General features: G+C 43.1%; 1 protein-coding gene across 2 annotated transcripts; it reads left to right on the top strand.

Moving 5' to 3' along the window:
* The first annotated feature begins 1491 nt into the window (after nt 1-1491).
* cldn19 (claudin 19) lies at nt 1492-11194 on the top strand. Of its 2 annotated transcripts, XM_041206567.1 has the most exons (5): nt 1492-1943; nt 3867-4031; nt 5781-5865; nt 7007-7153; nt 10826-11194. In XM_041206567.1, exons 1-5 carry the CDS (start codon nt 1721-1723, stop codon nt 10872-10874), a joined length of 669 nt encoding a protein of 222 aa, XP_041062501.1. In that variant the 5' UTR covers nt 1492-1720; the 3' UTR covers nt 10875-11194. The 2 variants fall into 2 exon arrangements, with proteins under 2 accessions (XP_041062501.1, XP_041062502.1); XM_041206568.1 differs by lacking the exons at nt 5781-5865; nt 7007-7153 and having other exon boundaries at nt 10826-10932.
* Nucleotides 11195-13157: the final 1963 nt, after the last annotated feature.

Genomic DNA, 13157 nt, shown 5'->3' with positions numbered 1-13157 from the left:
TATCACAGCTTACTCAGGGAGTTTGAGTTGCTGTGGCAACATGCACTTTTACATGCACATTGTAGCCCGGAGCCATGAGTAGTGATGGTAGATGCTCCAATGTTCTTTCCATCACATGGCTGACCAGGAATCTTTCCCAATCTTATTACCTGCTATAGGCATATTGAAAGGATTTGCAGTTTGATACTCAACTTCCCTCAGGGGAACATGAGCTGCCCCTGACCATTATCCACTCCCCCACCATCAAGGCTGGTGCAAGAGTATTAGGTGCCCTAGGCAAATCTTCAGCCTTGCAAACCAACCCCCACAATTAACTTTCAAAAATGTATACAGTAAAATGGAGCTGACACTTGTTCCCTGTCAGTCCCCTTCTCTCACAACTGTTGAAACTTGTCAAACACACAGGGAGTTATTATCTGTGGCCTGCCCTCAGCCGGCCTGTGCCCTTGGTAGCACTCACTAGATTCGTGGGCTCCCGCATCTCTTGTGAGACCTCAACACCCACATCAGCACGAGAACAACCAGGAGATTTCAGATTGGTTGTAAACATAGAACTCTTAGGTAACTGGCATGAGTGGCAGCTGAGAGTGAGAAAGGGGGGGGGGGGGGAAACTGTGAATTGAGGATCAGTGAGCACATGCGAGAGGGGGCAAGGAAAGGGAAAGGTAGTGATTAGATGGCCAGTGAGTGCGCGGAGGGAAACAGGAGGCTGTGAATGGAGGATCAGTAAACACCTGGGGTGGGCCCAGAGCGGGGAAAGGGTAAGCTGTCATTGGCGGATCAGGGAGCAGAAAGGGGGAAGGGTTCAATTGGTGGATCAATAAACATGGAGAGGATGGGGTTGCAGTCATTGGAGGTTTATAACAAGCATGTGCAGGGGTGGCTGGTGGGTGGGGATGCTTCAGAAAATTCCAGGCTTTTGGAATCAACTGTGGAAACTTCAGACACTCGTAGAACGTTGCTCATATCATTTTAAAGCTTGATGTAGTTTCAGTTCAGTATTTCACACCCTCCCCTCCCCAAATGTTGCCACCCTAGGTGATTGTTTAATGATTGCAGCAACTGTGCCTACCATGACCGTTGCTGCAAATTGTACAGTTGAGGTTGTTGGGGGGAGAACAGCGTGAGATTCAGATTGTGATTGTCTGCACAATCAAACAGCCCAGCGACACTTATAATCTCAACTCCCAGTTTGAAGGAGAGCCATTGTGACCCATAATTCAAGGTGCAGAAGAGGAGAGCAGATAGACTGGAAGGAACGCATTGAAATATTTCGTTGTCATAGAATGAGGAATTCGAAATGTAGACATATGTAAATCTATTACAACACGCAGTTTGACTGTGTGACAGTGAGTGGTGAGGGGCTGGTCCTGAGGGTGGGGGGTCGTTCCCTTGTTGACAACCAAGTTCACAGCTCCTAGAGGGTGTTACTGAAATGCACAGGGAACCAATCGCCTTTGACCGGCTCCTTCTGCTCTCAACGCGTTAAAAGTCTTTTTGTTACTGAGAAATTTATGACCTGACTCTGGTGTTTCAAACTGCCTGCTGCTGGCCAGAACACAAAATCCGTTATCAATCTCTGGGGCATTTCGCACCATTACCCTATCTCCTAATTGAAGTTCCCTCCGTTTGATCACGTTGATGAGACCCTGCACGCCCTGGAGACTGATCCCTTGACTGGAGAGTTTGAAACTTGGGGGAACAGGATTAGGAATTCGCCATGGCAAATTCAGGGTTTCAGCTGCTTGGCTATTTCTTGGCGCTGGGAGGATGGGTCGGGATTATTTCTACCACGGCGCTGCCCCAATGGAAACAGTCTTCGTATGCCGGGGATGCGATTATCACCGCCGTGGGGCTGTACGAGGGTCTGTGGATGTCCTGCGCCTCACAAAGCACCGGACAAGTTCAATGCAAAGTGTATGACTCATTGTTGCTACTGGACGGTGAGTAAACAGGAGCGCAGGGAGCAGGGGATTGAGCGGCTTGTGATGTGCGCTCACTGTGACATTACTGCCTGTTAACTTGTGATCTGCGTGTGTTTGATGTCCGCACTTATCAGTGAAACTGACAAGCGGGGGGTTCCAGGCTTCGAATGGAAATTGACACGGGTTTGAAATGGACTGTGAAATAGAACAGTTTCAAACATCGCCCGTTCGAACGACAAAATGCCTCGCCTTTTGTCTAAACAACGCTCCATGCGATTTCCAAGCAATTTTTGATCTTCGATTTCCTTCATAAATGAAGAGGGCTAATTGCAAAGTTCGCATGTGCTCCTTACTCCATTACTCGCTCCTGCAAAACTTGTTATTCGCTGGGGGATTACTACAGTAAAGCGATTAGAATCTGCCAGGCCTTTTGTTTCATCCCCTCAACAGGGATTGCCAACTCTCCAGTATTAACCTAGACTTTCCAGGAATTAAAGCTAATCCCTTGCTGGGAGATAAATCATAGGGGGATTAAAAAAATGCGTTGCTTTCACTTTCTTTGAACTCTGTTATTAGCTGTAGAAATATTGGGGGGTGGGGGGGGGGGGGGGGGGCGGGGGGGTGGTGGATACTGATGGACAATCAAGAACTGTCCAATATGGTAACGAAGAGCATGTGAGGATGGACCAGCAGTGAAATGACCTCTGGGGATGGGGCGTTCGGATGCGGAAGGTCTTAGAATGAAATCTCCAGGAATATGCCCAACCGCAGTTGGCAACTCGACACATCAGAGGCAGAGTGAATTCCCAAGATCTAATCTTAAAATCCAAGTTAGATTGCAACTTTCACCTGGAGGGGCAGTCTGAAACATACATCATTATAAAATTTTCGCGTCTGAATACTTTTAAGAATAGAACTGTTAAAATAAGATTTTATTCGATGGAGGTGGGTGGAAATTGCCCTAAGACTTAATTGGTGTGTCACGTTACAAAAGCAAATTACCGCAGATGCTGGAAATCTGAACTAAAGACAGAAAATGCTAGAAATATCAGGTCTGGCAGCACCTGTGGAGAGAGAAACAGAGTTAATGTTCCAGGTCAATGATCTTTTTGAGAGGTCAGCAATGTGAAACGTTGACTGACTCTCTCTCTCTCTGCACAGACACCACCTGACCTGCTGAGTATTTTCCAACATTTCCTGTCCTCACGTGTACCTGCCCTGGCTGTTCACATTCACTAAACTTTGCTGAAGAAAGAGATGTTGAAGCTTTTCATCTTGCACTCATCAGGACAATCACCAGATCATCAATATTAGGGAAAACAACGTCTCTGACAATCAGAGTCCACTTGCCAACCAATCAGCACTCTCTTCTCATTGAGTATGAAGTTGTTGCTTCCCCTGAAATGGGCATTTTTGTGATTGTCCTGATGAGTGCAAGATAAAATGTTTCAACAAAGTGTCTTTTTTCAGCAATACTCAAGTTCTGTCCTACCAAATGACTATTTGTCACTAAGTTTTACCAATTGAAACTTGAGACTGATATTTACTTAAATTGGATTTGCAAAGTGAAGCACAGAAACATACATTATCCCCAACAACTAAACAAAATATAGAATTGAACCCTTTAAGGTAGATAAAAGAATATTCAACATATTTTAAAATCTTATTTTAGCAGCTGTATTCTTAAAGTATTCAGATGTGAAAATCTTATAGTGAGCACAAAATTCTTGATTGTAAAATCAGAAAAATAACATTTGTGTGTGATGAAAGTTTACGTTTTATGATTTTAGGATTTTTTTTCCCACTATCTATTTAATGAATTTGAATTGGTGGACATTGTATTGTGTAAAATGAATTTAAATGAATTCCCGATATGCCTGGATAAGGACTGAATGCTGCATTGTTATTAATTTCCTCCTCTGTGCCTTTTCCCATTTTCAGCCCACATCCAGGCATCCCGGGCCCTGATGATTGTTTCAGTTGTCCTTGGCTTTATTGGCATCATTGTTAGTGTCGTGGGAATGAAGTGCACAAAAGTAGGAGACAATAACCCACTCACCAAAAGCAGAGTTGCAGTCTCAGGAGGGGTGCTTTTTCTCATGGCTGGTGAGTTTAAAGTTTACTTTTTATACCTATATTGAGTTATTAAAAGGGGTTTGTGTCAGATACTGCTGTACCAGAAGCATCGACCAGGTTGCCATTTTGTCTAAGTGCTATGATGCCCTCATTATGTTTCTAACCTTACAAAGATTGCCAGACTCAGGAATTTTAACTACGTAATTGTGAATTGCTAAGTCTGATTATATTGTCATTGCACCAACTTGTTTATTTTCAGTTGATGGGGTGGTGCTCAGACTGCGTCTCTGGTTTATTAAAAGCTCTAAGTGGTTTCTCCGCTTCCCCTGGCCTGCTTTCTCACTGTGTTTAAAGTAAAAACTTGTCACATTTTCCCCTCCTCCAACTCATTCTTTTTAAGAACCACAGCACTGGAACTCTTGACCTGCCTCAATCTTTCATCCCTCCTACAATCTGAAGGCCTTTAAAACTAGAATAATCAAAAATGACCTTATTTACCTCAATATTCTCCTTACTCTTTTCAAACTTGGTGATTTCCTGCACTGTGGGATTTTGTCCTTCACCTAGGTTAATTATTGTAAATCATTTGTTTGCGGCAAAGACATTAATGATGCTCACTCTTAATATTTAAAGCCATTCATTGTGCCGGTCGCGACTCAGTGGGTAGCACTCCTTCCTCTGAGTCACAAAGTTGTTGGTTCAAGTCCCACTCCAGGACTTGAGCACAAAGATCAAGGCTGACATTCCAGTGCAGTACTGAGGGAGTGCTGCACTGTTGGAGGTGCTTTCTTTTGAATGAAATGTTATACCGAGACCCCTTCTGCCCTCTCAGGTGGATGTAAAAAACTTCATGCCACTATTTTTCAAAGAAGAGCAGGGGAGCTATCCCTGGGTCCTGACCAATATTTATCCCCCAATCAACATCACAAAAACAGATTATCTGGTCAGTATCACATTACTGCTTGTGGGAGCTTGCTGTGCACATGTTGGCTGCTATGTTTCTTACATTACAATGGTGACCACATTTTATAAAGTACTTAATTGGCTTTAATGTGCTTGAGATGTCTGCTAGTCATGAAAAGTGTTATTTAAGTGCAAGTCTTTCTTTCTTAGCATTTTGCTACTAATATTTATTTCTGACTGAGCACATTGAGACAACAAACGAAGAATGTGACCATAGAATAGATACGTTGTTCACCCATATACTGATTGATCTACCAAATTGTTCTTATGCAGTTTCAATATTGTCCCCTCCTCTCCCAAAGGCATGAGTTCCCACTGGGGTCTAATTCTATTGGGGGCACGACACTCCAGTATGGCCACCCGGTGACCATTCTCCATGAAGGAGCCTCAGCCTTCAGTATTGGCAGACTGTTCATCCAAAAGGAGCTATGGTTGAGCTTTACCTTCCCTGAGGTCCATCCATATCAATTTTCCAGCAAGGTCACTGTACAGAAGATGGGAGGTCAGACTTCTCCCTCTTTCTAACCAAGGGGCAGGAAGATCAACTCTAGTGTCTCCACTAGTGTTCAGCTGGGAATGGGGAGCTCAGCACAGATGGAATCTGGGATTCATTTGAGCAACCAAGGTGTGTGGCTCTGACCGGGATGTTTGAAGATAAATGAAATGCTTTGTATTCATTCAGCTGTCCAATGCTGCAGTACTGATACATTTTCATCCTGTGTAGGCTGCAGTGTGCTAATTGGTCACGTGTTTGCCATTGACTCGATGCCTGACTGAAAAATGACCCCTGACTCCTGCCTGTTGTCTGTTCCACAGGACTCTGCACCCTGGTGGCGGTATCCTGGTATGCAACTAAAGTTTCAAACGAATTCTTTGACCCTTTAACGCCGGTCAATGCCAGGTACAGAGCAGCGAGACAGGATTGGGGGGCTAGTGGGTTGCACAGATCGGGCCATGTCTGATATTTCAGTTTTCATTTTTGACACTGGAGTAGATTTCGCCCAAGTACAGAAACATGAGTGGAAACTTAACATCCATGTAGCATGAAGACAAGTTGGCACAAGCCTCAGGGATAGTACATTTTCTCCTAATACAGGTTAGCAGGAGCACCAATTGTCCACCTTTTAAGTGTGATCCCAGACACTGAGTGTCAGCATGCTATTTCAAAATGGAGAACATCACAACTTAACCCAAATGCTGACTCTGTCAAAATACAATCACTTCTGTGCAAGGTTAGGGTTACCAACTTTGGTTGGACTTAGTCCTGGAGGTTTCACCTCATGACCTAATTCCTTCATCTGTCCCATTCAGTTAAACAGAAAACTTCCCTTCACCAATATATTTATAAATATTAAACTTAACTCTTCCAAAAAAACAAAATAAAATATTTTTTTGAAGACATATCTCCTTGGTTGCTTAAAGGATTTTTTCTTTAATTCCTGGAGACTCCAGGACAATCCTGGAGGGTTGGTAACCCTAACTCTCAACCTAGCCAGTAGTTTAGGTCCTAACACTCAATCTCAGCACTCCTCAGAATAGGAGCAGGGTTGCCGCTTCTGTTGCTGATTCGTTCTTGAATGTATTTGTGTGTGGATGTTAGCTGAGAGCTAGCCAAGGATGCGATAACCTACACTTTGGAAAGATAACACTCAGTATCTGAACTCATGTATAAAAAATAGTCTTTTAGTGAGGTACCAGAGGGGAAGCCATAATCTAATGTGAGTGTGTATTTAAGAGCAGGGAGAGAGAAAGATGGTGGTTGGAGTGGGGGGTGGGGTAAGGGACATTGGGTGGTAGGGAGAGGCGGGGAAAGGATAATACTCAGTGAAAAAATACTGTAAGTTTAAAAATTTGGCTTTAGAAATAAATGTTATAGGAGCACCTAGCCATCTAATTATTAATATAATGATTTTTATTTTAGCATATTTAAATCTTTTTTTAAAGCAAAGCAAAAGATTACTGAGGTCTAAGTGTTTGCTTTGTTACAAGGTTGGTGTAGTCCGCACTCTGAACTTCGACCTTGTTCTTGTTGGCTTTTGCAGGTATGAGTTTGGTTCAGCCCTGTTTGTAGGGTGGGCAGCTGCAAGCCTCACTATTCTGGGAGGATCTTTCCTCTGCTGTTCCTGTTCAAACGAAGAAAGGAGGGGCCAATCATACTACAGATCGTCTCAGCCATCCACTGTCAAAGAGTACGTCTGAAATACAACTCACATAAAAATAGTTCACGCTCAGAGCTCAGCTTAAAACTGAGGCTTGTCAAGCTCTCCAGGAGCGTCCTGGTATCTGCAGAAATTAAAGATCAATCTCCAGAATATTTCTGCCAGCAAATTAAGAGAAACATTGTAAGGCCATTAAAAAATTGTGCATCTTTAAAATTTTCTTCAAAACTTACATTTATTGATTATAAAAATATTGGAGATGACTGACAGTCAAGTAGCAAAGAGTCTCTTTGTTTTCCAATTGGCTTGGAAGATGGTGCACTGTGATGACTGACATTTCAAGTGACCTATGCTGGTAGTAAGGGCAGGTTAGTTGAAGGTGGGAAATCATGTGATGAATACAGCCACCCAGAGTTGGCAATAATTAAAATTGTTAAAATTTTAAGATTGGCTATACTTTCACCACACAAATAAAATGGCTGGATAACTTAAAATAATCATATTTGCATTTTTATATTTTCCTTAAGCAAAACCCACTGAAATGAAACTAGCAAATGATACAAGGTGCACTGTAGTAACTAGCCAAGGTCATTCAACAGCACCTTCCAAACCCACAATCACTACCACCTAGAAGGACAAGGGCAGCAGATGCATGGGAACACCACAGGCTGCAATTTCCCTTCCAAACCACACACCATCCTGATTTGGAACTATATCTCCGTCCCTTCACTTTCACCAGGTCAAAATCCTGGAACTCCCTCCCTAAAGCACTGTGGGTGTACTTACACTACATGGACTGCAGCAGTTCAAGAGGGTGGCTCACCACCACCTTCTCAAGATCTACCAGGGATGAGCAATAAATGCTGGCCTTGCCAACGACACCCACATCCCATGAATGAATAAAAGAAAAATATTAACTCCTCAGTGCATCTGTTCTTCTTTTTAACTGATTGTCTCTAAGTCCTCCTATAGGTGCTCCCTCATCCTTGAGTTCAGCTCCAAGTGTGCTAGGTGTTGCCAAAGCAACCCACCCAGGTAGCTATTAGAGGCTTGGACAATGTTTGCTACCATGTAGCTCAATCATTTTGTACAGCTGATGCTGATCCAATGTCATCGCACTTGTACTTTCTGGTTGGGCTTGGCTGGATTCCAATTGGGAGAACATGCTTTGTTGGATTTTCCTACTCTCTAAACCATAGGGTGTTGATCTTACCAAATATTCACAAACTATAGCCAATGAGCATTGAAACAAAAACAGAAAATGTTGGAAAATCTCAGCAGGTCTAACAGCGCCTGTGGAGACAAAAAAAGCAGTTAACATTTTGAGTCTGTATGACTCTTCTTCAGAGCCAAAGAGAAGTTAAATTTATACTGTTTAAGGTGGGGGGGGGGCTATGGTGGAGCAGGCGAAGCTAGATAGAAGGCCAGTCCACCCATGCTGCAGCTTCACCTGCTCCACCACCGTCCCCCTTAAACAGTATACATTTAATCACATCTTTACTTCTCTTTAGCCCTGAAGAAGTCATACGGACTCAAAACATTAACTGCCTTTTTTGTCTCCACAGGCACTGTTAGACCTGCTGAGTTTTTCCAGCATTTTCTGTTTTTGTTTCAGATTTCTAGCATCCGCAGTAATTTGCATTTAACACAATGAGCACTTTTGCTTTCTGCAATTGTAGGGTTAACTAGGTTTGTAACCTAGAGAATATGAGTTCAAATCCCACCATGACAGCTTGAAAATTGAATTTAGTTTAAGAAATCTGGAAATAAAAAAAATAGACATTGAGGGGAACAGTTAGTGTAATATGGGTGAACCTATTTCCTCTTGTTGGGGGGGTGTAGGACTAAACAGCGTAATCTAAAGATTAAAGCCAGACATTGAAAACACATCTGTAGTCTCTTACTCAAATGACAATTGATGCTGGATCAGATGTTAATTTAAAACTGAGATTGATAGATTTTTGTTAGCCAAAGGCATTAACAGATATGGGGCAAAGATGGGCATATGCAGTTAGGTCACGGGTCAGTCATAATCTCATTGAAAGGCAAATGGGCTTGAAGGGCTGAATGGCTAGTCTTGTCCCTATGATCCTATAAAAGAAACTGGTGTGTTGTTAAAAATCCAGCTGATTTCACTAGGAGGAAACCTACTGTTCTTAGCCATTCTGGCTGATATGCAGCTTGAGTTCCACACATGGGAATATAGGAACACATCAATGTGGCTGATTCTTAACTGCCTTCTGAAATGGCTTAACAAGTTGAGCAGTTATTAGTGTTGGGCAATAAATGCCAACTTTACCACTGATGACCACTTCCTGAGAATTCATATATTTTTTAAAAGTGGCAGTGATTGGCAGACTATATAAATAATATCTGAAAGTGTTGCTAGTACACAACTGGTCCATATCAATATAATATAAAAGCAAAAAACTGCCGATACTGGAAATCCAAAACAAAAATAAAAATACCTGGAAAAACTCAGCAGGTCTGACAACATCTGTGGAGAGGAATACAGTTAACATTTCGAGTCCAAATGAATCTTCATCAGAACTAAGGAAAAATAGAAAAGAGGGGAAATATAAACTGGTTTAAGGGTGGGGGGTAGGGTGGTGGGACGGGTAGAGCTGGATAGAGGGCTAGTGATAGGTGAAGATTGCCAAAAGATGTCATAGACAAAAGGCCAAAGAGGTGTTGACGGTGGTGATATTAGCTAAGAAATGTGCTAATGGTGACATTAAGGGTAGAAAGCAGGATGATCAAGGTACAGATAGCCCTAGTTGGGGTGGGGTGGGGGCAAGGGATCAAAATAGGCTAAAAGGTAGAGATAAAACAAAGCATGGAAATACATTTAAAAATAATGGAAATAGGTGGAAAAAGAAAAATATATAAATATTATTGGAAAAAGGGGGATCGGAAAGGGGGTGGGGATGGAGGAGAGAGTTCATGATCTAAAGTTGTTGAACTCAATATTCAGTCCAGAAGGCTGTAAAGTGCCTAGTTGGAAGATGAGGTGCTGTTCCTCTAGTTTGCGTGAGCTTCACTGGAACATTGCAGCAGGCCAAGGATGGATATGTGGGCATGTGAGCAGGGTGGTGTGTTGAAATGCCAAGAGATAGGGAGGCCTGGGTCATGCTTGCGGACAGACTGAAGGTGTTCCACAAAGCGGTCACCCAGTCTGTGTTTGGTCTCTCCAATGTAGAGGATATCAATGGTACACAGAGATTCAGAAAGCATCAAGCAAACATCGTCCTGATCAAGGCCTGAGTGTTGTCCTTGTATAAAATTCTAGAGTACCCGACTGTATGTTGGACATAGAATCATAGAATGTTACAGGATTGAAATGGGCCATTTGACCCATCAAGCCTGTTTGGTGTTTCACTTTATATCAGCCATCTAGTCTAATCCCACTCTCTATCCATGCATAAACACATTTCACTTTGAATTTAGAAGGTAGAGGGGCAACAATGTAATTATGGTGTTTAATATGATAAAAATGACCGATAGTGCAGACGCAAAGAATACAGATCTCACAAATGAAACCAGTCGCTCGTAGAATGTGCAAAGGCAGATCATCCATGAAGTACCGCAGGTTTACCGTGAATATTGGCAATGAACTTTCGGTATGAATTTCTAAGGTTAAAGCTGTGTTGTCAGAGAATTTCTCTGTGTTCCTGACATTTTGTTTCTTCTCTTAAATTCCAGGTCACATTTTAAGAAAACAACATCTGTGAAGGGGGAGCAGTATTTGTAGCAAGGCAGTGCACTGAGATTCTGTAACGTCACAAATGTCTGAGTCCTTCACATGAGCCATCTTTTTGTAAAAAACAAATAATTGTAAAGCTCTGTTTCTTTTCTGAGAACCTACTTAGACTCTAGAGCAATGTGCAGGATATTATGCAGCCCAGACCCATTCCATCTCCACGGTTGTTTATTTTGGGGTCTGGTATTAGAACTCAATTGTACATTCATTCCCTGATTATATAAGATTGTATTTTCGTGTGTACTGAATGTCGCTAATTCAGCTGTTGTACTGGATGCTGAAAAATGTTTTCTTTTAATAAAGGCAAATTAAATGTGTCTCAGTATTTATTTAAAGGCAGAATGAGAAAGAAAGAAAGCAGTTGCATTTATTCATCACAGTTGGCTGGATTTTACGTGCACATAAAATAGGGTGTGTTCCAACCGCACCCAATTCCCACCCACCCTGAGCTTACCCCCATTACACGGTATGTGGGTGGGAGCCGAAATTTGCAGCCTGCCCACCATATTAAATAAATAATCAAGGGTCAATTGAGCTTGTTAACAACCAATGGACCCTGATAATACACTGCCCACATCATAATACAGTTGGTGTGGGCTGTCAGAGGGGGAGTGGGCAGGCTGTTTTTAAAAAAACAACTTTTTTAAAAGAGCTGGAAGGAAGGGGGGATATTATCTTTGGGGGGTGTCCTTTAGGCATCAGAGGGGGTAGCCCCCCTAAGATAGTACTGCCTTTTCTTCCTACCTACTTGCTCACCAAAAACTCACCCACCCCCCCCCCCCCCCACCCCCGCAATACCCCGGCCCCCTCCCTAAACTGCCCAAACCCTCTCCATCCAATACCCGGACTTAACTTGCTCCAGCATCCATTGCACCTTTTCCGTGAGCCTGCTTGCAGTCCTGGCAGTGCCCACTAATGTGCTCTTGGTGCTGTTGGGGGCAAGCTGTCAACACCTCACCCCCTCCACCCCCCACCCCCACCATAATATCCAGTCTTGTATGTTTCACAATCAATGAATCATTTCTGCATGATTGTTTTACTTGAGTTGGTTCAAGTTGGAGTGGAATGCCTGAGGTGATGGCTGCGTCTAAGTGCGGTGCAAGGCATCACTGACTAAAGTCACCAAGAAGCTGCTCAAGAAGCAAAGGAAAGCTAACAAGCAGAGCTATTCCATTTACGTGTGCAGGGTGCTGACCCAGGTCCACCTTTCCACCAGGATCTCGTCCAAGGCCATGAGTGTTATGAACTCCTTCTTGGTCAACATTTTCAAGTGCATCGCCTCCGAGGCCTCGCACCTCACTGACTACAACAACTGCCATACCATCTCAGCCAAGGAGATCCAGAGTGCCATCCGCCTCATGCTGCCCGCGGAGCTGGCCAAACGCACTGTCTCCAAAGGCACCAAAGTGGTCACCAAATGCACCAACTCCGTTTAGCTCGATCATTCTAAAGATTATAAACAAACAAAATTGTACACTTCAAGGTTCCACAAGCAGAGGACGAGGTGAATGGCCAACAGAGGGTCCTGGGTGTCCTTGTACATAAGCAGCAAGTAATTAGGAAGGAAAATGGAATGTTGTTCTTTATTGCAAGGGGGGTGCACTATAAAAGTAGGGAAGTCTTGCTACAACTTTACAGGGCATTGGTAGATCATACCTAGAGTACTGTGTGCAGTTTTGGTCAACTTACTTAAGGAGAGACATACTTGCATCGGAGGCAGTTCAGAGAACATTCACTAGGCTAACTCCTCAGAGGAAGGAGTTGTCTTATGAGGGAATGTTGACCAGGTTGGAACTATACTCATTGCAGTTTAGAAGAAAGAGAAGTGATCTTGTAGAAACATATATGATTCTGAGGGGGCTTGACAGGGTAGCTGCTGAGAGGATGTTTCCCCCTCATGGGGGAATCTAGAGTTGGGGGCATATTTTCAAAGTAAGGGGTCTCCCATTTAAAATGGAGATGAGGAAGAATTTCTCTTAGAGGGTCATTCATGTTTGGAATTCTCTATACCAGCAAGGAGAGAAGGCCAGATCATTCAGAGTTTTGATTGACAAGGGAGTCAAAATTAAGGAGGACAGGCAGGAAAGTGGAGTTAAGGTCACAATCATATCAGCCATGATCTTATTGAATGGCGGAGCTGGCTTAAGGGGCCAAATGACCTACTCCTGTCCCTATTTCTTATGTTCTCAGGTTCCTTTTAATCTATTTAATGTTAGTTGAGGGAAGGATATAACCTGGAATTCTACCAACTCTTCTTCTAATAGTGGCAAGGGA

The sequence above is a fragment of the Carcharodon carcharias genome, chromosome 15 (assembly GCF_017639515.1).
Source record: "Carcharodon carcharias isolate sCarCar2 chromosome 15, sCarCar2.pri, whole genome shotgun sequence".
NCBI lineage: Eukaryota > Metazoa > Chordata > Chondrichthyes > Lamniformes > Lamnidae > Carcharodon > Carcharodon carcharias.
Note: the sequence above shows the minus strand (reverse complement) of the source record. Positions and strands in the feature narration are given on the sequence as shown.